The sequence below is a fragment of the Corvus brachyrhynchos genome, unplaced genomic scaffold, assembly GCF_000691975.1.
Source record: "Corvus brachyrhynchos isolate BGI_N302 unplaced genomic scaffold, ASM69197v1 scaffold255, whole genome shotgun sequence".
Classification (NCBI taxonomy): domain Eukaryota; kingdom Metazoa; phylum Chordata; class Aves; order Passeriformes; family Corvidae; genus Corvus; species Corvus brachyrhynchos.
Window position 1 is genome coordinate 7253524 of NW_008238358.1, and position 25195 is coordinate 7278718.

A 25195-nucleotide genomic window follows, 5' to 3' on the forward strand; every position below is an offset into this window, starting at 1 on the left:
ATTTCACAGAGACTTGTCCTAATGATGTCAATGTGTGTGAAGAAGGAGCCAATGAAAACTACAAGGTAAGACATGGTACTGGTATCAGTTCACCAAGTTTCTCTCATAGGATTCGCCTAATGTTGTAGTACACCTCATCCCCTTACAGTGGGTTCTGGAACTTTTCTTTGTCCTTGTGAATGATTTCACAAATCTGAATAAACATGAACCTTAAAACACAGAAGGAGGATGAAAAAGCTTAAAACTGTGACAGAAATCCAAGGAAGAGGCAAACCCTACAGTTCCCAAGAGTTTTTTAAAAATTAATTATTTAGCTCTTTGTTTAGTTTTGTACCAATAGAAGCAGAGACACAAAGTTACAAAAACCTAGCACTTCCTACTTCCTAAGAAATTACTGATCAATCTGCTAAAATCTAGCACACTGATGTACTGCAGAACGGGTTGCTACCTAGATTTAATTTCACTTCTACTCTACAGAGCTAAGCATGCATTCCATTATTTTTCCTACCCAGCAAAACCCCAAAACCAAAAGGGCTTTGTAAACACAGTAAATATAGTTCACAATCTCCACTGACTGTAGTCAACATTTGTCCTGCTGTACACATTGTGTCAAAGCGGCCCCTTGGTATCAAAGCAACCATTAGTATGCTAATATTCTGTGCCCTGACCCAGCATACATATTCTCAAGAGATCAGTACCTAATTTATTTTTCTATCTGGGTTCAGAAGATTGAGTGTTAGGAAATACATATCGCCTTGCATTAAAACTCTGTGCTTCTTTTCAAGTCTAACTAAGGAATGTTGCATGAAGGACAAAAAGACATCCTGCTAAGACACACATGGTAAGAAAGACATAAAACATCATCTGCATACTTATCAGGATGCATTAAAAAAGTCTAAAAATCCCACTGGCCACTTCAGAGACAAGAAAACTATTGAAGAAATGAAAGATATCTTAATATTTATAATTAACAACGTAACCAATTCACAAATTTTCAATAGGGTAAGTAGTTTGGCAGCTTGCCTGGAATGGATCATATTTTGTTTTTATAAAATTCAGATAAGACAGATCTTTACAAGTATCACCGTAATTTGTTAAAGGCTACTATTAACCTAGAACTGGGTGGTTTAGTTTTGTTCTTATCAAGTCCCTCCTGAAGGTTATGAAGGTTCAAAAATCTATTGCACAGAGTCCCACATCACAAGATAAAGCATGGTCTCACCCTGAGGCAGTGCCCTCAAAGAGCTCAGAAGAGCTGTAACCAGGAGCTGTAACCAGGAGCTGGAAAGGCCTCTGGAGCTGAAACTTGAGTCCACATTTTGGACTCTCTGGACAGTCTCCTCAGACATTTCAAGAGCTCTATTTGCTGTTCTTAGAGCACTTTTCTTGTTTTATTTTTCTCCTTTTTTTGTTTATCCTGCAGTCAAATAGCTAAAGACTGCACAGTGGATGCTGTTCTATCCTAGTTCATTAACATAACTGTTTCTAAATTTCACCTAATTACTTCCAGGCAAGCTTGAATGGCAGTGCAGTTCTGCAGATGTCACAGAATATAAATAGAAAGTAACAGGGGGCACAAATGGGAAGTGCTACATAATTGGAATTTTTTCTACAGTAACCATGTGAAAGAAAATGCCAACCTTTATTTTCAGAATCTCAAATGAATTTGTGTATTTCAATCCAAATAAATAAATTCTGCTGGTAAAATAAGACCCATTTAATAGTGAATAATTAACATGTAATTAGGTAACTTCCTTTTAAGCCACGTTTCATTACAGCATCCCAACAATCAAAGAGGAGTATCTCAGGGCATTAACAGTGCCTCTGTCCACTTTAATAAACACTTTAGAAATATATGACGTATATGGGTTTTAATAAAATAACCTTTAAACTTTGGCTAGTCTCCAGTATTCCTATCTCTTCCTACACACATTTATTTTTAGACTATTTCCAATATTCTACAACTGTCAATAGAAAGGCATTATGAAGTTTTTAAATGCTATACCCAAAACCAATTACAGCAGTTCTCACATTTTACCATTGAATCACATCTACTTTTCATAGTTAAAGTTTTAATAGATGATGATAATAATATAAACTTGCCCAAATGACACCAACTAAAACAGTGACAAAACAAGGGAGCTGAGGCCTCACCATCCCTGCATTTTTGACAGTATTATACTGTTAAAATAAGTGAACAAAATTAAGAAATAAACCTACTGCTGACCTTCAATCTATAATAAAAGTAACAGGTAACAGACTTTGTGTGAGAGGGGAATGAATTCTTACTGATTTTAGTAAGAAAGGATTTTTTTATTTTCAAACAGCTATTTCAGCACTGCTATGATACAATTCAGGGTAAACCTATTAATTACATAAGAGTAGTTTTAAATTGAATCACTCCAGAAAGACTAGTCTCAGAATTCTAACTGGGTCATGTGCTTTAAAATTAGAGTAACAATAGTTTCTGCAACATTTTCAGTAATTTTCTGTAACACAGAGAGACTGAATTCACAGCTAAACAAACCACTTAGATTCAACAAACTGAAGAAAATATTCCTGGCAAAAATCAATCTAAATTTTAAAACAAACCCCATGCACTATAATGGTATATGAACTTACTCTCAGCAAGCTATTTTAATGCCAGTCAGAACATAAAAGCTAGTTAATACTGGACTATATTCAGTGTATTTTCATAACAAAGTCAGAAAATAGAATGTCAACATACAAGACACTGAAAACAGTTAGTGAAAAGGCAGAGTAACACAATGCCTGGAATTCCATTAAGTTGTTGCCAAATGTCTTTATGTAGAATAACTTCATGAAAATGTAGTTCATCAAGTTGGTTCTATCTAGTGCTGTGCACAACCTGGTACAATTGACAACAAACACTACACTTTACTTTGAGGCACCTGAAGTTATTAAGTCTTTAAATACTAAGAAGCAAGCGATTTAAATCTTGCATGCCCAAGAACTTTTTAATGCACAATCATAAACACAAAGGCCCAGGTCTGCCTAGCTGAGAATTTAGTATTAATTAACTAAAAGCTAAGTGTTCCCAGTCCTTCACAAAAATAAATGCTGTGTAATTTACTGATTTAGCTACTATGATTCATCCACAAATCAAAGCAGTTATCTTAAATATAGCTTATAAAGCTTATGCATGGAAGTACTTATGCACATTTATGTATATATACAAATTAGCTATATAGCTATTGACAGGAATATCTTATATCCATGTCTATATATATACACATACATCTGATTTCATAAATAAACCCCATCAAAGTTGCAATACGAAGAATTCAAAATATAGGTGACTGAAGAATCAAAGTTTCCCAGTTACTTTCAATTAGCCATGACTGTATAAAAACTTAATTTTTAATAAGAAGAACTGCAAGGTTCTTCCTCCCTTCTTCCTTACTTCAACAAACAGATTACAAAGAAATAGCTACCCATTTAATGATCATGACTTACAATACGAAGTTCAGAGATAAAAATTATGTGTATTGCACACCCTCCAAATGTAACATCATATATACAGTGATTAATTTCATAGAATCTTAGAAAGTCTGGGTTGGATGGGATCTTGAAGATCATCAAGTTCCAACCCTCCTGCTGTGGGCAGGGACATGTTCTGCTAGATCAGGTTGCTCAGAGCCCCATCCAAGATTCCTGTATCCAAAACCTTAGTAAGTATAAATGAATAAATCTCAGCAACCTATGAACTGGAGGGAATTAACAATTTCAAAAGACAAACTTTTTCAGCAAATACAGTTGTCAAAATATTTCTAACCAATGCTTAAACCCAAACCAAAACTTCATAGCACATGGTACTTGATGGAAGAGGGGGGGAAGATCCCTGCTTTTTCTTATTTTTCAGAAGGGCTAATTTTCAATGAAGTGGCTCAAAAGACGAAAGTATTTTCCATTCTTCGGTTAAACACAAACTAATCAGGATTATGCACTTCTACACAGCAGAATCTGAAAGAACTCATCCTCAAGAAAAAACAAGAACTGATTGTGCTGTAAAGCCAGTATTTGAAGTAGAATACGTTACCACTTACAGTAAGTGAGGTGATCCAAAAACTATGTTTTCCTTAGATCCATAACTACATTTAAAAGGAAAAACTTTTAACCTTATTAAAATTTGAGACTCTATGGAGAAATAATCTTAAATTGTATTATTACAGATTAAAGAAAACACAGTCTTAAAAAGACAGATTAATTTGGGGACATTTTATATTAAAGGTAAATACTTTAAAACATATCACATATTTAATCATTTCACCTACTGTATATTAAGAAAAACTAGGAATAAATTTATGTCCTACAAATTTAATCTATTATTTAGCAATTATGTATTCAGTAGTATCTGTCCTATAAAACAAAGTTCAGCTTCTTAAGAAGTATAAAGTTAACAAATGGATACAAAAGTGGAATCTGAGGGGAGAATCTTTTTGTTTGGGTAGTTGATGGTTGAGGGTTTTTTGTGTGTGTCTTTGTTTTTTAAACTGAGTAAAAATCTTTATACTAACATGTGGGAAAATACATAAAAGCAAGCAGTCAACAACACAAAAACTTACCAACATCCATGGCAGTTTCCATGAAGCTTTTCTGCCTTGAGGCAAATTCAGCCAACAATTTCTGTTGCCTTTCTCTAGCCTTCTGTCGTCTAAGTGAAAGAAGGGGGAAGAAGAAAAAATAAGCATACATAATGGAGCAAAAAAAATACTTTATAATGTTAAGCTGATTAGGTTTACCACCTTAAACAGTATCACTCCAAATTAAGGTTAACATAAAGGAATAATTTCCAAACCTAAAAAAGGAATCTCTTGCTTTAGAAGTGGAGTTTTTTAAGAAATTAGTGTTACTTTCTTTTGAGTCTGAAAAAACTGAATAAAATTCTGTCCTAAAACACCCTTCAAAGGTGTTCACCAAAAGATCTTTTAACAGATTAGGCCAAAACATTGCAAGAAAAGGAACCCAAGAGCTTAGTCTTGAAACTTTTTTCTCTTTTACACATGGGCAGAAAAAGAGAGCGCAATGTCATTTGTACAAAAATGAGTACTCCTGTGAGAAACCAACATTTGAAAGTTAATAATAACAATAATAATAAAAGCCTACCTCACTCCCTTTCAATATCAAGATTGATGGCAAGGGAAACAATTACGAGTAATTTATTTTCCAGCTAAGGCTGCTCACAGTGGTTCCTTCTCCCCCACTTCCACCCAAGATTCTGGCCACCAACAGCTTTATACTGGGATTTAAAGTACCTTGAGATTACGTCCAGATTAAAAGCCCATATCTCCCTGAAGCCAAGCTGACTTCACTAACTTTTTCCTCATTGTTTGTCACAGCTCTGGATTTACAAATGGAAGACATTAGAGACTTATTCTTGTCTATCCTTCTACTTAAACTGTATCAGTGACCTGTACAAGGCTGTATGACCAGCTATACAACTCCCTATATAAATATATACTGCAGTGGGTAGAGGAATATTGACGGATGTAAAAAGATAAAGAAAATAAACATTAATTTTCCTTACTTTGACATGAGTTTACAAATAGAGGAAATGGGACAGTGAAAGTGGGAAAACCAAACAAAAGCCCTACACCACAGCTGCACACCACACAGAACATGCCCTCAGCTGAGGGGTTTACACAGCACCTCCCCACAGAGTTCCCTCTGTGCAGCTACAGAAGCTCTATCATAGCTACAAATTCTGTGCATCAGCATTTACAATGCATTTTTTACACTGCTCAGAGATGATTTAGATAACTAACATGAGCTTTAAAAACATCACTTGGTGTCTGATACCCTGATGGGTGAGTCATTTAGTCTCAAGCACCATCTGATTATCAGTGTCCTGGCACAGGAACTGGCATGCACAAGCCCAAAGCAGCTCGTATAATGTAACCTGTCATCCTGAGGTGACCTGGTTGTAAGTCAAAGCTTCTAACTTGTTTTCTTAAAGACAACTGAAAGACCCAAATATCTCTGCCCATATATCTGCTACATTGTACAGTCACCATTTCTCAAAATAACTTCTATTTACAATATCACTAAGATTCATTATTCTGAGGATCAGACCAGGGCATTCATTAGACTTGGTTTTATTTATTTCTCCCTGGAAATTTCTCAATAAACACCTTGACTAAAAGCAGAGTGACTGGAAATAGATGCATTTAATAAGAAGATATAAACAAACTCTGACAGATTCAGTACAGCTCAGTAATTTTCCATGATGGTCCATGGGAATATGACACTGCAATTGAAAAAGTACTGCAAGCAGCTCAAGCTTGCTTCTAGTTCTGTATTTCAGTTTCTATGGCAACAATCCATTGCCTGAGTGATGCCATTATATATTGAAATAAGCTAAAAAACTAATTGCTTAATGTGCACAGTCTGCTCAGTCTTCATGGATACAAAATCAGAATTGGGGGGAAAAAGAAAACAAAACAATCAAAACAGTAAAAATTGCAGCCTGGCTTTATGAACACTCTATGAATTTAGTAATTTCAGTTATCACACTGTCCTTTAATAAACTTCATGGGTCCACCAATATCATTATAAATTTGAGAAGAAAATAATAATCACTCAGAACAACAAAGAATGGGAAACATTCACTTTCACCACTGCTTAAGCCCACAAACTTAACTGAAAATTTAGTGTGCCTCCAATAGACCCTTAAAAACACCACATCCTTTTAATGGGGAAAAGGAATGACCTTACCCTTTACTATATGAAAAGTTACTTGTTTCATTGATGCCTGTGCTCCCCCTGTACATAACTCTAGCACTATTGAGTACCACAATAATGATTAGGTGCCCAAAATGTAGCTGTCTTTTATCTAAAGCAGCTATTCATTCTGACTTTTCTGATTAGCAATTTTACATGCTAAACCTTGGCTATTTCTCTCATTGAACGAACCATTACAAGCAATGTTGAAAATTAAACTATTAAACACTAGCGAGACAAAAATAATTTTACTTTGTAAAGTATGTAACATATGAATATACTAAATCTATTTGCCATATTCTTATGTGTAACTTTCCAGTACAGTGTAGGCCTTGGATATATCACAGAGAATTTAATGAAAAATTTATTTTCAAACAAATAAAAATAGTAGAAAAATAAAGGTAATCCAGAAACCAACTGGATCAGACGACTGCACTTTTCTACCCAAATTTCTAGAACCATAACTACATAGTCTGGTTACATAAACCCTTCAAAATACTGCATGAACAAGCACTCCATTGTCTTCTTGTCCATTCCAGCCTATGCTCTCTATTTCAGCTACTGTAGCAAGTACTCTGACCTGAGCTCCCCACTTTCTGTGCCCCAACCTTCTAACACTCTCCACCGTCCTCTCCCTTCAAATACCATGTTCCAGTCTTTTGCACCAGCCAAGTGTCAGTCTCTTCCCACTCCAGCCAACTCTTCTTTCCAGCTGAGTTTATGACATCCCCCAAATGTCAAACTGTCTCATTCAAAGCCTCCAGACATTTGCATTCCTATTCCACATTCTCTTCTCCTACTAACTCTCAAGACCACATTCTTCCCCACTGAGATTTTAACTAAAAATTGGTGGTTTTTTTCATTTGCTACTCTTCTCTGAGTACTTTTGTCCCAACAACCCAATTCTTCATATATCTTCATAATATTCCCACTTGCCAGCTTGAGTCTTCCCACATCAACTAATCACTTGCTCTGGCATCTTCTCTTTTTTTCACAGGTACGCTGACCACAAGATTTCTCCTTCCAGGCCCAGTTTCACTACTATCCCTGTCATTTCCAGCTTTCACCTCTCTTCTCAGCTCTAGCTGCTCTCCCCTAGCTGATTCCTCTTCCATAGGACTCTCACGCCAACACAACATCTGCTGAAAGCAGAACCGAAGCAGGGTCTCTGCATTTAGTCTCAAAACTGCTAGTATTCTGGGGGCTCTCAGGACTCATTATGTCCCAAATTAAAATCAAAACTGTCCAAGCTTTTTCCAAAAAAAAATTTCAGCCCAAGACAGACATCTGGCACACAAGTTTTCAGGCCACATAATATGAAAATACAAACTTTGTTTTTTTTAAAGTAAGAATTATAAAAAAAGTTAAAAACATACTTTTAAAATTGAATGGGTAAGACAAGCAGAAAAGGTAGAATTATTAAACCCATATATAGTAAACAAAACCCCCAAACAATCATGGTGCAATGTGTGCATGTGAATGAACAGACAGCACAAATAAAAATTCTAACTTATCTTCAGGTTAAGCCACAAAAGCTAACACAATGTTAATTCTACACCTTTGTATGTATGAGTTTTATAAATGGCAACATAAAGGATGAGTATATATATCACATAAAATTATTATTAAAATTTTCTGATTTAAAGATCTAAAATAGCAAGGTGCATATTCTTCCTCAGTAAATCATGTATATTCAATTCAGATAAAGGGAACTGTAGAATTAAGACATTCTTTTAGTATGTAATTGATACAAAACCCTAAAGATCAATCAATAGATGCACAACATACACTGTCCTTCTACTGCCCCTTTATCTCGTTATTAATGTTACCTTTCTTCTTTATCCAGAGTTTTCTTCTCTGCAGAACTAATCTTTTTTGGTGGTACAGGAGGTGTCACCTTCCTGCAAATCTCTTCAATTATACGTTTATTCAATCTGCTCTGTACAGCAGCTTTCAGTAAAATTCTTTCTACTGCCGTCATCCCATCTCCATGAGAGTATCTTGGAATTTCTGGGTGGATTAAAACATCCACATCATCGAGCCATGGGGGGTAGTAAGAGTTTTGTTTTCCTGAGAGTTTGTGATGCAATTTAATCAGCAAAGACAGTATGCTTTCCTTGACTTCTAGAATGGCTGTGGTTAACTGTGGAGTTGCACCAGGTGCTGACCATTTCATTGATGTTTTGGGCCGCACCACCTGATTTGCCTCGCTGGTGTTCCGATTGATGATCTCCTGAAATTTCTTTCTACGTTCTGCGACCAAACTGAACACTTGAGCTGTCCCTGAGTTCTTAGGGAAAAAATTATCATGATTAATTTGCAAAAATACAAGTATAAACAACACACATTTCTAAAACTATAGAAAATATTTGAAGCTAGGAAGAAAAGCATAAAACTTAAAGATTCTTCTCTGCTCCCAAAATGTACTGAAAATCAGGATAGCAAAATACTAAGCCTGCATACTGTATTTTTGTACAAGTCTGTTATATGAGACTGCATAAAAAACCAAGTACCAAAGGAAAATATCCATACCAAAACAAGTAACAACTGGTTTTACTCCAGTCTAACTTACAATTTTGTTATCCAAGTAATATTTCCTTAGTTTTTCTACAACAGTAATAATTCCAGTATCTTTATGTCATTTAAATACCTTTATTCAAGTCTACTGAGCACTGTTGCACAATATAACTCATGATGTCACACAGATGAATACAGGTAAGCCCACACATCCCCATGGACATTGTCCATTTTGTCTGGGTTTATCAGGTAAGATCCAGAAGCCCCATACCCCTATTGCTGGCAGAATTCGCTATCCAGGGCACGTGAGCATATGAGTGCAGTTACATTAATGACAGAGCCCATTTAGATCTCTCTATCTTATACTACTCTTGCTTGCAGTACCAGATACATCATACACTGAATCCAGGTATTTCTTCAATGTTTTGAACACAAAATTCAGCACACTAACATCTTACCCCCTCCTCCTCAGAAGGCTGGGCAATTAAGAGATAACAAATATAAAGATGGGATTCTGACCAACATCTCACCTACCTTCTTTATGTTTTAACCTATTTCATGCCATCTTCCTACTTTAGATTTTGTCTATTTTTCTGACATGAACATGCAAAAGAAATATCCATTGTATTTTGCCACATCTGGCACATAGTAATCTGAAGTGCTGTATACAATAGACACAAAAGCAACACTGACATACAGATTATATAATCTACTGGCTATCGATCTTTCAGGATCCCACCACTTACACACTCCTTTGTTTTCACAACAACAACAAAAAATTGCTATTAATCATTTCAAATGCACTTTCAATGTAAGGTTAAACTTACCTAGACTCAAGAAAGCTAAGACTATTCTACATTATTAAATGTTAGTAGTATCTTGGCAAGATCAAACAGGCCTAAACACAAAGCTCAAGCAGTAAGCTATCAATGACGTTTTATATTTGATAGGAAGCTTTTATTTCCAAATACGTATTAAAAATGTGAAGGCATTTTATTGCTTAAAAGTCTACTGCCTAAGATTACCATCAAGAACATGAAAAAAGCATGACTCCTTGCAATATGAATTAAAAGGAAATTCAGGAAAATTAGAAGATTCCACTGAATGTTAAGGTGAGCACAATTAAAGCCATGTTGCTAGTTAATTGCTTAGAACAAACTGCACACAGATCTACCTCTCTCTGGAGGCTCTTCCGCCTTGAACTCTGGTAGATTGAGGACAAAAAAAGTCATTAAATACATCATTTGGAAGGAGGGACCTTTTGAAATAACTTCAATTTCTGCTATCACTACATATAGGAAAAATAACTGAAGGAAAACTACCCTAAGAAATTCATAAAAACAGTAACAAAACTAACAAAAATGCCAACGCAGCCAATAACTTAAACTAACCTAGAGAATCAAGTATTTGTATCTACTTACTTGTGATGAAGCTAAACCGTCAGAACTCGTACTTGCAGGTGGTTCCCTCTTCACCTCAGGAGCAGTTTCTGGTACTCTTACTCGGACATAGTTAATGAAGTGACGCATGTTAGAAACCAAGTTACTACCTGGAAACCAACTATCATGGCAACGCTCTTGTCTACCTGCAGATTCCTAAAACAATTAAGAAAACTCTGGTATATTTTCTCTTATGTATTAAAATAATTTGTGCTGCTTTTATAACTATATTACAGAGGCCATAATGTCTCCATGAGATAGGAACAGTGTGTTGAACATTATGTACCTCAACAAAACTAATATACCTCTTAAAAATTTTGATGACTGACGTGAGGCCCGTGAGGACCCCAGGGCTGATAAATACATAAGTCTAAATATTTTATTTTAATATAATCAAATACAGCCATTAGTGATAGCTAGCAGAAGTAAAAAGAACTCCATCGAGTAATCCAAAGCTGTACAATCTAAGATCAATAAAAAAATTCAGAACTATAGAGGAGTCAGTCTCTGGAAAAAAATGTGGCAAATTCTTAGTCCAAAAGCACTGTTGATCAGTAAAAAAAGCCTAAGCTAATATAAGGGAATCTGGAATCACAAAAATAATGGTTCTTTATATTCAAATGTCATCAAAAGTACAATTAAAATTCTGACTAATTCACATATTTTAGAAGATCCAGATCTTTCACAATAAAATGCTCAGTGATAACAGTTTCAGCTGAAAATTTAGAGAATTTTAGACTCGATGATTTAAAATGTCTTTGCACAATTTCTAGAGCTATTTTACAATGCAGTAAAGATCTAATCAATCTGCATTGCTGGATTACAAACAGAGGAACTGCTGAAAAGCATAACAAGGTACCATACTCTTCCTCAAAACACTTTGTTTTTGTTTATTGTTTTTATTAGTTGTTCCCTATATAAGTTAATAAAGATTTATTCTGACTTCTATGGTAAAATCTAATTTTAAAGAATACTGTATCATTTAAAAAAACCTTTGTATTTTGAAGAATAAGATGGTATTTGTTCTTACCTCTTCATCTGATTCTTGTTCAGGAGAATTTTCCAACCCCAGCTCAATCAAATATAAAACCATGCAAAGCACATGCTCTGATAAATTCTGATGATCCATTAATATCTAGGTAGGAAAAGAAACACATCATAGAAGATTAAGGCTTCAGTACATCTAAACTTAAAGAAGAGTGTTCTGGATAATACATTATGGACTCTTCAGTTTTTGTGGGTGTTTTTTGGTTTTTTGCTTTTTAATTTGATGAAAAATTATTTTAAGGTTTAGAAAAAGCCTAACCATTGATCATCACCACAAAAGCAAAATTTAATTTTACATCTTTCCCGTCAAACAAATTTGTACATTAAAGCTATTACTAGTTCAAGCCGTGATTTACTTTAACACCAGAGTGGCAGTAAAGTTGCACAGACACCACTCCTGCCAGTTACATGCAAAGAGCTGCTCCAAGCCTTCCCTCCCCTTTTCATGTGATCAATCACCAAAGGTCTCAAGAAGTCCTAGTCCTTTGAGTGGTGCTGGCATAACTGGGAACACCAGAAGGGTTAAAATTAATTTAGTTCACAACCGCCTTCACATCATCTTTTTTATTACAAATAATAAACAACCTCATCTTTAAATTAATAAATGTCCATATCTTTTTTCTAGCACAGCTTTCAATGCCTTGAGAGGAAGAACCAGTACTGCTAAAATTAAAAACCGGGACAACTTTCCTCTTGAGAATATTCTGAATTAAAGGAAAGAAGATTGAAAAAAAATGCAAGTTACCAAAAAAAGTGGGTGAGAAAATGTGTTTAAAATTTCACTGTAGACAGATTACTATACAAATTAGTATATTTAGACTGTAACCTAGTAAAGTTTGAAATACGACTTGGTTTCAAATGGATGAATTTTCTAAGTAGATAAAGCCATTAGAAATGTCAGAGAGATAAAGTTCTTAAAAAACCATTGTTTTACAACAGCTTTTCTAAAAAATGACTGAGCAGATGATTTAATCAAACCCAACCAAATCTGAGATGATAGAGGTTATTTAACTAAAAAGGGGACTCAGTATTATGCTAATATGAAGAGCATGTGCAATTGTACCAGTCAGAATCAAAAGTCGTATTGACCAACGCTTCCGAAAAGTAACATCACCGGATATATTTTACTGTTCTTCCACAGGAAGTCCCAAAAGCCAAGAGATATAATAAAGGCTGTCATGAATTGGCAAAATTTCACAGAGTATGCATTATTTAAGCCAACCCACAGAATCAACCACTATATATTTTCCACCATCCATAAATCTGGTGGAAAAGTTGGTTGCTAAAACAGCAACCCAGTAATGGTTAAGATTCTCAAAACTTAAGCCTTTGAAGGTTCTTAATGGAGTAAGAGAAAAAGTGGCCAAAGACCCCCAAGCAAGACAGTAAAAGATGATGCATTGCTTCCCTATATTCGCCATTTTTGTTCCATGTCAAAATATTATTTGATCTTCTATGTAGTCCCAAGCTCTCCTTTCCTTCACCAGCCTTCCTGCAGTACAACAAATCTTTTTCTATTCAACAAAAATTTAACAGTGAAACAAAATATGAGTTTTAGGTAAGCTGGGAGCCCTTAAAAGAGCACAAAAGGAAAAGTCTGCCCAGGATGAGCACTACTCAAACGAACCACTTTTTGTAGTCCCTCATCTGCCTCTGCAACACACTGCTTTGAAAACACTTTCTAAGTACAAAGTCCATTTTCTGATGAATAGACTTTTCAAAAAGGATGTGCTTCTCTTAAAGACAGCAGCCACCTATCAAAGATAAAACCAAACATAACTTAAAAGCACCAACTACCCCAAAACAACAATTGCTATAACATTATTAAAAGCCAGAATGTATTTGGGAAGTGATGTTAGAAACAATTGCAGTTATGAGACTTATTTGATGCTGAGGATCTAAAGCCATCTAAGTGGTACATTTTTGAATTTCAAATTCTGCAATAGGAGCCAAAGGAACTCCACTCATGCCATTGTGCTCCCCGAAACTAACACAGAAGAACAAGGTGAATGGCAACTCTGATGGTTAATATAGTGTTCCTCAAAGCAGAACATCATCATTCATCCACTTGGGCACTGACTTAGTGTGTATATATATGAAACAATCATTCATGAAATAATCAAAGTGGTAGGAAAAAAACCTCACACTAGACTTAAAAAATAAAACCAAAACCAAAAATATTACATAAAATTGAACCTGACTACTCCAAATAAACTTTAAAAAAATCATGCTTCCAAGAACTTTTGTAAAAAATGTGGAAGCAGACCAATGCACTTAATGCAAATCATGACTATACCTTGTAAAGAAGTGTGAAGAGCACAATGTGCAGGGTTTTACAGTGCAAAAGCTTTATGAGACCTCTGTAACTTGGGTGTAGTGGTGTTCTCTTCTTGTAAGGAGGCCATGGGTTTCCAGGGAATTTGCCACTTTGCTTCAAGCTGTTGAAACAAATGTTAAACGTTGAAATACTATTAAACACTGCAACAATGTAGAAACCTGCCATTGCTATAGATAAGCTTCGCTTTGCGTACCTAAGAGTAAACTAACTAAAAATAGATGACTCCTTCAAGTAAGTTGTAACTGATTTTAAACACTGTATTTGGTGAAATATTTTATCTGTGATGACACCGTTACCTTGTCTGTGGCCCTTCAGATGTATTTTTAAACATTTACGGAAGAGTAACAGACTAAGATAACCAAAACCCTGATATTGCTTGTAAATTTATAGACAATTTACTCAAGAACAAATCTGGGGCTTCAAAACACTGATAAAGTGATTAGCATTACCAGGCAGTGAAAACAAAAGGTTTGTTGTGGAATGAGCAACAATATGATGCATTTCTAAAAATGATCCAACTTACAATGCTGTGTATCTGTCCATTGCAGACTGCACATCTCTACGGTAAACTGTTCGAAGTATTACCATGACAGGGTCAAATTCCTTATCCCAAACTTGAGCTGTTGTTCAAAAGAAATTACATGTTAACATTCTCTTTAAAAACCTTACCACTTATTCTAGATTCTCTTCATAACTAGCTTTAATTATGTCACTTCTATTATATAAACTTTTCCTGGCAAACTGCAGCCATTTATAATAATTCTTACTAGTAATACTTTCTATACTAATAATTACCACTATTTATCAAAATAGAAAAATATATTTTTGCAAAATTTTGACTGGTTTCACAACAAAAATATAACAGTCTACTAAGCAACCCCCAAAACATCATTTCTGGAGGCATCTTGTTTTGCTCTCTTTCCTTTCCAAGTACATGTAAGAAATGGTTTACATTATTTTTCACTTGGTACAGGAAAAGCACAAGCCCTCCTGAAAGTAGGAAGTAGACTGTGGAGCAGTTAGCAGGTAGATGATATTTTACCATTAAGTATAGTGAACAGTATTGCTACAACACCACAATTTCTTGTTCAGTATCAAAAATGATCAAGCTTAGTATCAAATAATATTTGTGATCAATCCTTTACATATATGCCTTTGTTTTATAACTAATATCTATGCATCATTTTAGCATTGAAATCTTAGTTACATCTGTTTAATTTAGTAGCTCTAAAGTGACATCCAGAGTGGCTTTTCAGAGCAATCACAAACAGAAAAGTCTAAACAGTCTATAAAATACCCCATTTGGTGGTCTTTTTTTTTGTTTTTTTTAATTTACAAGTTATTAAAAAACAAAACTAAGTTCCAATCTAAAGCCAAATGAAGACACTAATTCTGTGAAACGTTTTGAAGTGTTTAGCTCTCATAACACAAAAAAATGAAGGCAAGATCAAATGACCCTAAAACAAGGAAGGAAGCCAGTGGATACGGAATTTTAGCTCCACCAGCAGGCGTAACCCAACACAAGTGCTTACAGCATTCTTCAAAGTTTCCACAGGCAGAAATAAGCAGCTTTACCACACTTCTGAGATTAATTTTCCCCAGGGAGGAAGACAAGTGTCTATACTCCTACACAGTGGTCTATCCTTTATATATTAACCCCTGCTAAGGCTAACAGTTCTACAGATATCCTCACAGACTGCTGAGAGAGAACACTGAGCAAAGTTTCCATTATGTATGAAATATGATCAAATTTAGCTTGAGAAAAAGAAAACATTTTTTCTGAACAGAATTTAGTACTGAAGTCTGAAACACACACCAAGCTTTTTTGGGCTGCTAATGCATAATGAGAAAAAAGGACTGAGTGAGCCATACAGTGAATATTGGAAATGCACACAACACACAGTTCATCTTCAGCACACAAATCTACAGTGTGTAGAAAGAACCTAGCTTTGGAAGTCGGTTTGGGTTGATTGTGGTTTATTTAATGGTTAGTGGCAGCAAAATCTAGGGATCTGGGAACATAAAGTAGATTCCATCCCCCTAAAATTTAGGGAAATAAGGTATTAGAGGATTAGAGGGAATGGATCTGACCATGACTTGCTTTAACTGTGACAGGCCACAAACTACAATTCTTAAAAGCAAAGGGTTTGAGAACCTATACAGTCTTACGGAGAATATGAACACTTAAGAGGGTAAAGAAAGCCATATCAGCTTTTATTCATGCAGAAGATTTTTCAACTTTTATTACTTTAAGAAAAAGGGAATCTGTACAGTGTTACAAATCACTTCAGTATTCACTGCTACAGATGAGATACTTAACACAGTTTGCCTCTGGAATAAATTGTTTACCTAAGTTAAAAAAAAAAAACCAAAAACCCTCGATACAAAAAAAACCCCAGAAACTGTAATCTAGCACTAGATTCCCTAAATATAAAGCGCTAGAATTAAAAACAGCATAATCCATCTCTTTTTCCTTCATATTGTGTTATGAAAAAGACCAGCATGTCATTAGCTCCAGAAACTGGACAGGACACAAGGAAATGCAATTTACATAACATTAAAATAACACCTATGTATCTAAAATAACTTTAAGCTGCCTAATTACACATCATGGAACCAAGATGAATCAATTCCAAAAACTTTGGTTTTACAAAATTACTTCACTAGTTGTTAATTTGTATAAAAGAGCTTTACTGACACTTCAACCTCCCAGTACAAAACCTGGCAAACAAGTTATTACAATATTAGTACCTACATTAACCACAACTCCCCTCAAAAAATCCACAAAATATTATAAACCAGATGGTTTCAACACTGTCAGACCCTAACCTTCCCAGTTCTCATAGAAGCTGTGCAGGGGAAGAAGGAGTTAATCCCTCTTCAGCTTTGCCATTAGCCTGAAGCACAACCAGAGCACATGGAGCATTTCAGATTTCTACAGGCTTATCTGCTCAGTGACAGGACACAGTAATGGAACACTGAGTTCTTAAATTCTTTCTCTCCTTTGATATACCAATGCTGTGTTGAGTCCCATTTAGATGACAAGCTGGTCAGGGAAAGAAACTTGTCATTTTTGCACTGTATGCGTTGTAGACTTCTAGAACAATATTCTGTAACAAGTCTAGCCTGAACTTTTTTCTAGACCCTCACTACTGACTGGAAAAATGTTACAGGATACTAATATAGTTAAGCAACATAAAATAAAGAACCATGTATCATGGTATCTTTAATAATGAAAAGGTGGAGAAGTTCAAAGAAAGTATCTTTACAATTGACATTTCACTAGTGCAAACAGTTCTAAATGCTACTAAATATACATCAGATTTATTTAAATCACATGAAGAATTAAGTATGCAGATCAGTAAAATGCAAGTAAGATAATTTTTCATTCCTCCATTTTCCTTTGCTTTCTGAGAGTACCTGATTAATACGAGAAGCTCATTTTCACTCTAGATCAAAATCAATTTATTAAAGACTATTCACAGTTTCTGGCAATGCTCTTAAATACAAGCAATAGACAATAATGAAAAAGTAAGTTTTGTGGGGTTTTGGTGGTGGTGGTAGGTTTGGCTTCTTCGTGGGGAGGATGGAGTGGGGTTTTCAACACTGGTAGGCTGGGTTTGCTTTTTGGGTTTTTTTAAGGAAAAAAAACCCACTACAACAAAACCAAACAAACCATGGTTAGGCATCTTCTCACTGAGTATGTTACAAGAGAACACTGATTACCATACCTTTAGGTGTATACATTCCTTGTTGCATAGAACCTCCAGGTTCAAAAACAGGGGCTTTAAAGTCAGCAACTGCTGACAGGACTGATTCAAAGCTTAAGCTTCCTGGAATAATACCACTTTTAGGATTGGGGTTTTCTGGAATGTAATGTTTGGGTTAAGGAGAGCAAAGTTAATTTAGTTGCAGGCACAGCATTTCACTCCCCTCTTGACATTTTCAGTCAGTCATTTCAGACCACATCTCAGCAGTGCTCTGTGCTTACCACAAGAGGTCTGTATGCTCCAGCTGCTGAACAGTAGCTACTGCTGAAGAGAATCTAAGCCTCTCAGCCAGGATATTAAACACTTTAATGCAAGACTTCCTACATGCTTGGCTCAAGATGTTAATATTTAATGAGAAATAAAAAACACTGCCTGTAATGTATATAAAGTTTCTGTAATTGCCTCTATTTACAAACACTTTGTCTCTCTTCATAAGGAGAATATTTTGCATTTACAGCTAAGTGCAGAAAAAGCAAGCAAATAGCTCAGGATCCGTAAACATAGTAAGTAATTCTGCATCTCAGATTGGACAGCTCTCATTTTTGGTAGCAATACTTAACTGACCTACTGACAATACCCTAAAACACAAGCAGCACTTACAAGTAAGTGAACTTCTGCTTAGTGATAAGTGATTGCTTATATAAATGATTCACTTATTTTACATAGCTGTCATTCACTTAAGTGAATTGTTCTAAGTAATCACTTATTTTACATACTTAAGTGACTAAATTACTAGACCATAATAATTCTTATTATGTATTTATTAGTCTCAATCTCATCCCTTCCTATCTTTGTATTCCTATTCTTTTTGCTCAATGCCTATCCCTGGATTGCAAGCTCTTCTATGCAACCACGACAAGCTATTTAATTTGCTTACACAACCTAAGAGTGATAGCAGGAAAACCTGTGTATTTGTAGCCAGCTGTCTGGGACACGAACTGTACGGCTGTGCAGAGGGACTTCTTAAGAGTTTGCTATTCTTTGCCCCATAACACATGCACTTCACTCTAATGCCAAAGCATGCAGGATTGCTATTACTGGCATTTTCAGCTATTGATAGCAAAAGCATATAATGTAGAATGGCTTCTTTTTATACTGGCATAAACTTAGCAAAAATCAAAGGCTCAAATCCAGACAAATGTGATGCTTGGCTAAACCTTCCACAATGTCATTGGAAAACACACATTTTACCTCACACCTAAAACACTGACTTTTGCAGTATTAGAAAAATAATAAAAAGACCAGTACGGCATTTTGTAACAAAACTAATTTAAACTATTAAAAAGTATTGCATTTATTGCAAGAAAAACCAAAATTGGAGCAAATGCCTTTGCAAATAAGTACATGCAAACACACCTTCACACAGTTTTTTAATTTGTAAGCTAAAACCATGTTGTTTAGGTCTCACTACTATCCAGGCACCTGTCATTCTCATTCATGCACATTAGTTAATATATTCCAAGGATATGAGATCCAATAATGAACTGTGTGTCCTGTCATTCATACAGAGCTGGGCTACCATCTCCGCTCTGAGGATCTCATCATCTGTCATTCCTGAAACAAAGAAACGTAAAAAGCTGTTAAAATAGCATGATTTTAAAACACACATTCAGTTTTCATTTGACATTAAAAGCATGTCAAATATGATACAAATTAAGTAATGTTACAGTGCTATAAAAATACAGGAGGAAAAAAAGGGGGGCGTGCAAATGTTATGAAAGGCACAATCTCAATCAGAAAATACAAGTACAAACTCAAACTGCTGCCTTTCTGGAAAAGATATAGAATCTTCATGTGATCACCTACACTAATCAGCCACTTCCATTAAAGCCATTTTTCTCCATTTCTACGTATTACATCTATTTCTAATTCAAAAGGGATTAGAATTCAGTAACTGGCAAAGATGAAACCAAGTGGTGAATGCTTTACGTTACTATATGGTTAAACAGCTTTAAGGCAGCTACTAAGTGCTGAATATAAATGGAGGTGTAATAATGTTACTTACATACAAGTATTCCTAAAGCAGTGACTCTTACCTAAATGTAAACGAAGACTTAACAAAAGGACCAAAAATGTTAAGGCTCCTTCCAGCATGGACCTTTCGTGCTCTGAGTCAAGAACTGTATTTTGATGCTGTGATGCCATCGTTAACAGATCTACCACCTTAAATCTACATAGCGAACAGTAAAGTCATAAACATCATTCTCCACCATTAAGACACCAATGTGAAATATACTCATAAACTCAGGATAGCACTCACAACATAAAATGAAATACAAAAGCCCAGATGAAAACCCTAAGTGCAAACAGACATACATGAAAACCCTCTTCTTAAATTTCAATTTTTATTTAACTATATGTGGAATGTGCTACAGTGATATTCACTCCACATGAAAACACCTTATATTTATCAACATAAAAAAACTAATGCATATTAATCGGTTTTCAAACCCTGATTTTTTTTCCAGAAAAGTAAACATCCTGTATCTCTTACTACTGCAGCTCTAGCTACCTACTTCTTCAGGAGAGAATATCCTAGTATATGAACATGTATGAAACTTAAAAAACCCTAAAGAGGCTCAGGAAACAAATATCTAAAGCTTCACTACTGCACTGCAAATCAAAAGCCAATGCTGTTTAAAATCAAGAGATACCTCTTTCAGTAGAGCCCTCAGGTAAGTGTTAGTGCTGGCTAGGGAGAGGTGTACCACTGAAGAGAAGTACCGGATATGCAATTTTTCTATTACATGCTATAAATTAACACAACACCTAGCACAACATTGAACAAGAGCATTCATCTTTTAGTCCTACCTTTCAAAAACAGATGAAATAAAATAATCTGGGTCCAGCCTAGAGGCACAGACCTGTAGAAAGAAAGTAAATTAATTTTATTAAATTAATTCTATTCAATAGTTTGTGGGTAAATAATATTGGCTTGGCTTCTCAGAAAACGTAACTTACTTGCAGCAGATAAATGTCAGGATCAATCATTGAATTGCAGAAATGAGACTGCACATAAGTCATGGCCTGTCCTTTAATTTGTAGACCATTTCTAACCCACATATTGCTGTGAATTTCAGAAAGACTTGCCTGTTCAGGGAAAATAAAAAGTTACAAACATTTCAGGGATGTCAGCTACTTGGTTCAATGTTAGCAGATCATCAGTATATTATTACAGAAATATAGAAATCATAGAACAGTTTGGATTGGAAGGGACCTTAAAGATTTCCAACCCCTGTGCCATGGGCAGGGACACCTTCCACTAGACAGGTTGCTTAAAGCCCCAATCACTCTGGCCTTGAACACTTCCAGGGATGGGGTATCCATGACTTTTCTGGGCAACCTGTTCAAGTGTCTCACCACCTACACAGTAAAAAATGTCTCTGTGATACCTAATCTAAACTACTCTTTTTCAGTTTAAAGCTGTTGTCCCTTGTCCTGTCACTACATGTCATTATAAGAAGTCCCTCTGTGGCTTTCTTGGAGAGTCATAGAATGGTTTGGGTTGGAAGGGACCTTTAAAGGTCATCTAGCCCAACCCACCCTACAATAATCAAGGACATCTTCAACTAGGTCAGGCTGCTCAGAGCCCCATCCAGTCTAACCTTGGATGCTCCCAGGGATGGGGCATCTACCACTTCCATGGGTAACCTGCACCAGTGTTTTACCACCCTCATAGTAAAAAAGCTACTATAGGTAATCTAAATCAACCCTACTTCAGTTTAAACCCATTACCTTTGTTCTATTGCAACAGGCCCTGATAAAAAGTTTGCCCCTAGCTCTCTTGTAGACCCCTTTAGAAGGCTACTCTAAGGTTGCCCCAGAGTCTTCTCCAGGCTGCACAACACCAATTCTCTCAGTCTGTCTTCATAGCAGAGGTGCTCTAGCCCTCTCATCATTTTATTCATTATTATTACACATATACATACATACTACAACTTCATAGATTTTTTAATACTAATTTACTTTTCCTGGAGAGTGAGAGATTAAAAGAACCACTGCAAGTTTATGAAATAGATACCATACTTTCATATGAGAGCATATTTCAGACAATGAAAGTAATCAAAGACAAATGAAGCGATTTATATATGTAGTTGTTCATTAAAATCTTGAAATGTACTCAAAATGAAGGCATCATGGAACCAAAATGAACCAAAAATTAAGGCATCACAGTTAGCTTAGATCTAAAAGCAGTGATTACAAATACTACTCACTGCCACTTATGTACAAGTAAGTCCAAATTTGCAAATAAAAATGTTGTGCATCCATTCCTGAACTCATTTCTCAATTTAAAATACAAAATTTCCAGATTCGGGTTTCTTGTGAGCCTGCACTTCATTCTAGTCACATTACAATTCTATGTTTTCAAAGGATTGGTTCTTGCTACCATTTTGTAAGTGCTATAGTAAATATGATTATCATATGTTTCTCAGAGTATGATAACTAATACACTTTTTAAATTTTGGAAATAGGAAGAAAAAAAAAAAAGACATTACCCTAACTACTCAGTATATTCCAGTTAGTATTGTCATATACGGCTTATTTTTATATTCCACAATTAAGATATACTTCCTATTGTTAAGTCAGAAGTCTGCCCATACCTGAATCTGAAGTGGGTGAATCATTAGTTTCATCAGCATCTCCTGATCTGGCAAGATAGTATCCAGATCTAGTTCTTGGCATTTAACAGCCTAGAAACAAAAGTAAGCACATGCTGTGCTGAATGATCACATTCAATAGGGAATTTCCATCTTCTGTAAAACTACAACATGTGCTTACCTTACTTAAAAACATGGCAAAGTAACGGTGCAGTGGCAAATGAAAAGTAACTTGGTTAGGTGCTGGCTGAAAGTAAAATAAAGGTATTTAATATAATATATGGAAAAAAACAAATATACAAATATCTTTGGCACAACCACCAAGGACAGTATCTTGTATGTCTTCATTTGATGGGCTCACTTTCCACTAAGCTATCAGTAGTACTTCATTCCCTGTCTTTCTGATTTTTCAGAAGTTTCCCTCAGACAGTTGTAGTTCATCTCTTATTGAGTCCCCAGAAGCTAATGGCACTCGGAGTTGACTGAAATATTGCTTGCCAAGTGGCAAAGTGGCTCCCCATTACCACAGCAGAAGTAGACTTCTGTTTTGCCATTGTTTCATTCAGCTCTTCATTCAGCACAACAGTAGTGTGTCGACAACACCGCCTTTAAAACTCACACAGCTTAAGCTTGCACCCGCAAATCTAAATCACCAAGACTCTACAGGAAGAAAAGGATCCTACAACATAGCATTGTAAGTATTAACTACAAACTCTAATTTCAGCAAGGCAATCCTTTTTTGATCACTACCTTGTACAGTTACTTAAATTAAGGGGAGGGGGTTGGGCATAGAGAGTGTATCACCTTTGAAATTTAATCAAATTTTCACAGTACTTTCCTTAAATTCACTAAGGATATTTACCTCATCTACGAAGTTGATAGCATCAAACCAGTCCTGAAGCGCTTCAAGGCAGTATCTGACAACATTGCGTGTGTATTCTTGTGTTTCCTGCAGTTAAGAGAAACCGGCATACTACATGGGCCAAAACAGTTTTAAGTGCCATTGTTTTCCTACTAAAAATAAATACAATTATTTCAAGAATATTTTTATGGTACACAGAAACACTGAGGTTGGAAAAGACCTCCAGGATCATTGACTGAACAATACGTTGTCAACTAAACCACAGCACTAAGTGCCAGGTCCAGTTGTTTCTTGAACACTTCCAGGGATTGAGACTCCACTACTTCCCTGGGTAGTGGAGTCCAATGCTTAACCACCCTTTCCATAAAGAAATTCTTCCTGTTGTCTAACCTGAACCTCCTCTACTGCAGCTTGATGCCATTTTCTCTTGTCCTGTTACTGGTTACTTGTGAGAAGAGGCCAACTCCCACCTGGAAACACCCTCCATCCAGGGAGTTGTAGAGAGCAGTAAGGTGACCTCTGAGCCTCATCTCCTCCAGGGTAAACACCCCCAGCTCCCTCAGCTGCTCCTCACAGGACTCACTCTCTAGACCTTCACCAGCTTCACTGCCCTTCTCTGGACACACTCCAGCACCTCAATGCCTTTCTTCTACTGAGGGGCCCAGAACTGGACACAGGATTTGAGGTGTGGCCTCACCAGTGCCAAGTACAGAGGGACAATCCCTGCCCCGGTCCTGCTGGCCACAATATTTCTGATAGAGGCCAGAATGCCCCAGCCTTCCTAGCAACCTGGGCACACACTGGCTCATGTTGGGGACACACTGTCAAACAGGTCCTCTTTTGCTAGACTGCTTTGCAGCGACTCTGCCCCCAGCCTGTGGGGCTGCCTGAGGTTGTTCTGACCAGAGTGCACCACCCTGCACTTCACCTTGCTGAACCTCAGGCAATTGGCCTTAACCCATCAATCCAACCTGTCCAGATCCCTCTGCAGAGCCTTCCTACCCTCCAGCAGATCAACACTCCTGCCCTACTTAGTGTTACCTGCAAATTGATTGAGGGACCACTCAATCCCCTCATCCAGATCATCAACGAAGATACTAAACAGAACTGACTCAAATACTGAGCCTTGGGGAACCCCACAAGTGACTGGCCACCAATACAACTTTGAGCCCTCCTGATATGGAAACTAGTAAGTACTAGGACTGTTTCATTGTTTCTCTAAAGGATGACCATTCCAGTGGTGAAAATTAGGGCACCTTCAGAACAGTCAGCTGGTTCCAGTGCCTGCTGTTGTTTAATTTGTCCATTTACTTTTACCCAGAATTCAGAGCTGTAAGCATAAAAAATAGTCTTTCCACGCAACCAAAAGGAATAGCTAATGGCCTGCAAGTTTTGTCTACTTAAAAGGTCCTTACAGCTGGCTAACACAAAACACCTTAAATGATATGATACCACAATACTGCATACATTTTAACAGTAAGCAAACCTTGTTATGATTGAATGATATTAACTCTGTAACAATGCCATAGAACTGTACTATATTTCAGGTTAATTCAGGACTAGAGCTGTACATTGCCCTTCAGGAGAGAAGCAGTCATGTGCAAGAAGGGAAGGTAGAAGGGGAGCTAAATCAAATTGCTCTGTGATCAGCAGAACTTGCAAAGCCTCTTTTCTTAACAGATTTTTCCTTTAATCTTCCCTTCCACCTAAACATAGGCTCCAGACTTGCCTCACACTCTCAGGATATCAAATGACACACTTCTCATGCAAGAGCCAGCAGTGCTTAGGCCAGCCAAAAGTTGTGCAAGTGGCCACTACCTCTGTCAGGCACCTTTTCTCATCAGGAAATAAAACAGCCATGCTCCCATCCTGTTGCTCCACTT

General features: G+C 36.3%; 1 protein-coding gene across 6 annotated transcripts in view; it reads right to left on the reverse strand.

The window, feature by feature from the left end:
- The window catches only part of UBR3 (ubiquitin protein ligase E3 component n-recognin 3 (putative)), a 95776-nt gene that overhangs the window by 50249 nt on the left and 20332 nt on the right, over positions 1-25195 (reverse strand). For 4 of the 6 annotated variants that reach the window (XR_001862386.1, XM_017735618.1, XM_017735617.1 and 1 more), the window contains exons 10-24: positions 23313-23399; positions 22632-22697; positions 22454-22543; positions 20814-20942; positions 20664-20716; positions 19889-20022; positions 19321-19406; positions 17814-17955; positions 14606-14702; positions 14041-14182; positions 11728-11832; positions 10680-10853; positions 10433-10462; positions 8571-9031; positions 4587-4675 (exon numbers count right to left, since the gene is read on the reverse strand). Coding sequence is in view for 5 of the 6 variants with exons in the window: in XM_017735618.1 (XP_017591107.1) it covers positions 4587-4675; positions 8571-9031; positions 10433-10462; positions 10680-10853; positions 11728-11832; positions 14041-14182; positions 14606-14702; positions 17814-17955; positions 19321-19406; positions 19889-20022; positions 20664-20716; positions 20814-20942; positions 22454-22543; positions 22632-22697; positions 23313-23399 (1885 nt within the window). In the remaining variant the exon portion in view is untranslated. The remainder of the gene's footprint in view (positions 1-4586; positions 4676-8570; positions 9032-10432; positions 10463-10679; positions 10854-11727; positions 11833-14040; positions 14183-14605; positions 14703-17813; positions 17956-19320; positions 19407-19888; positions 20023-20663; positions 20717-20813; positions 20943-22453; positions 22544-22631; positions 22698-23312; positions 23400-25195) is intronic. The other 2 variants (XM_017735619.1, XM_008634774.2) reach the window with 1 other exon arrangement.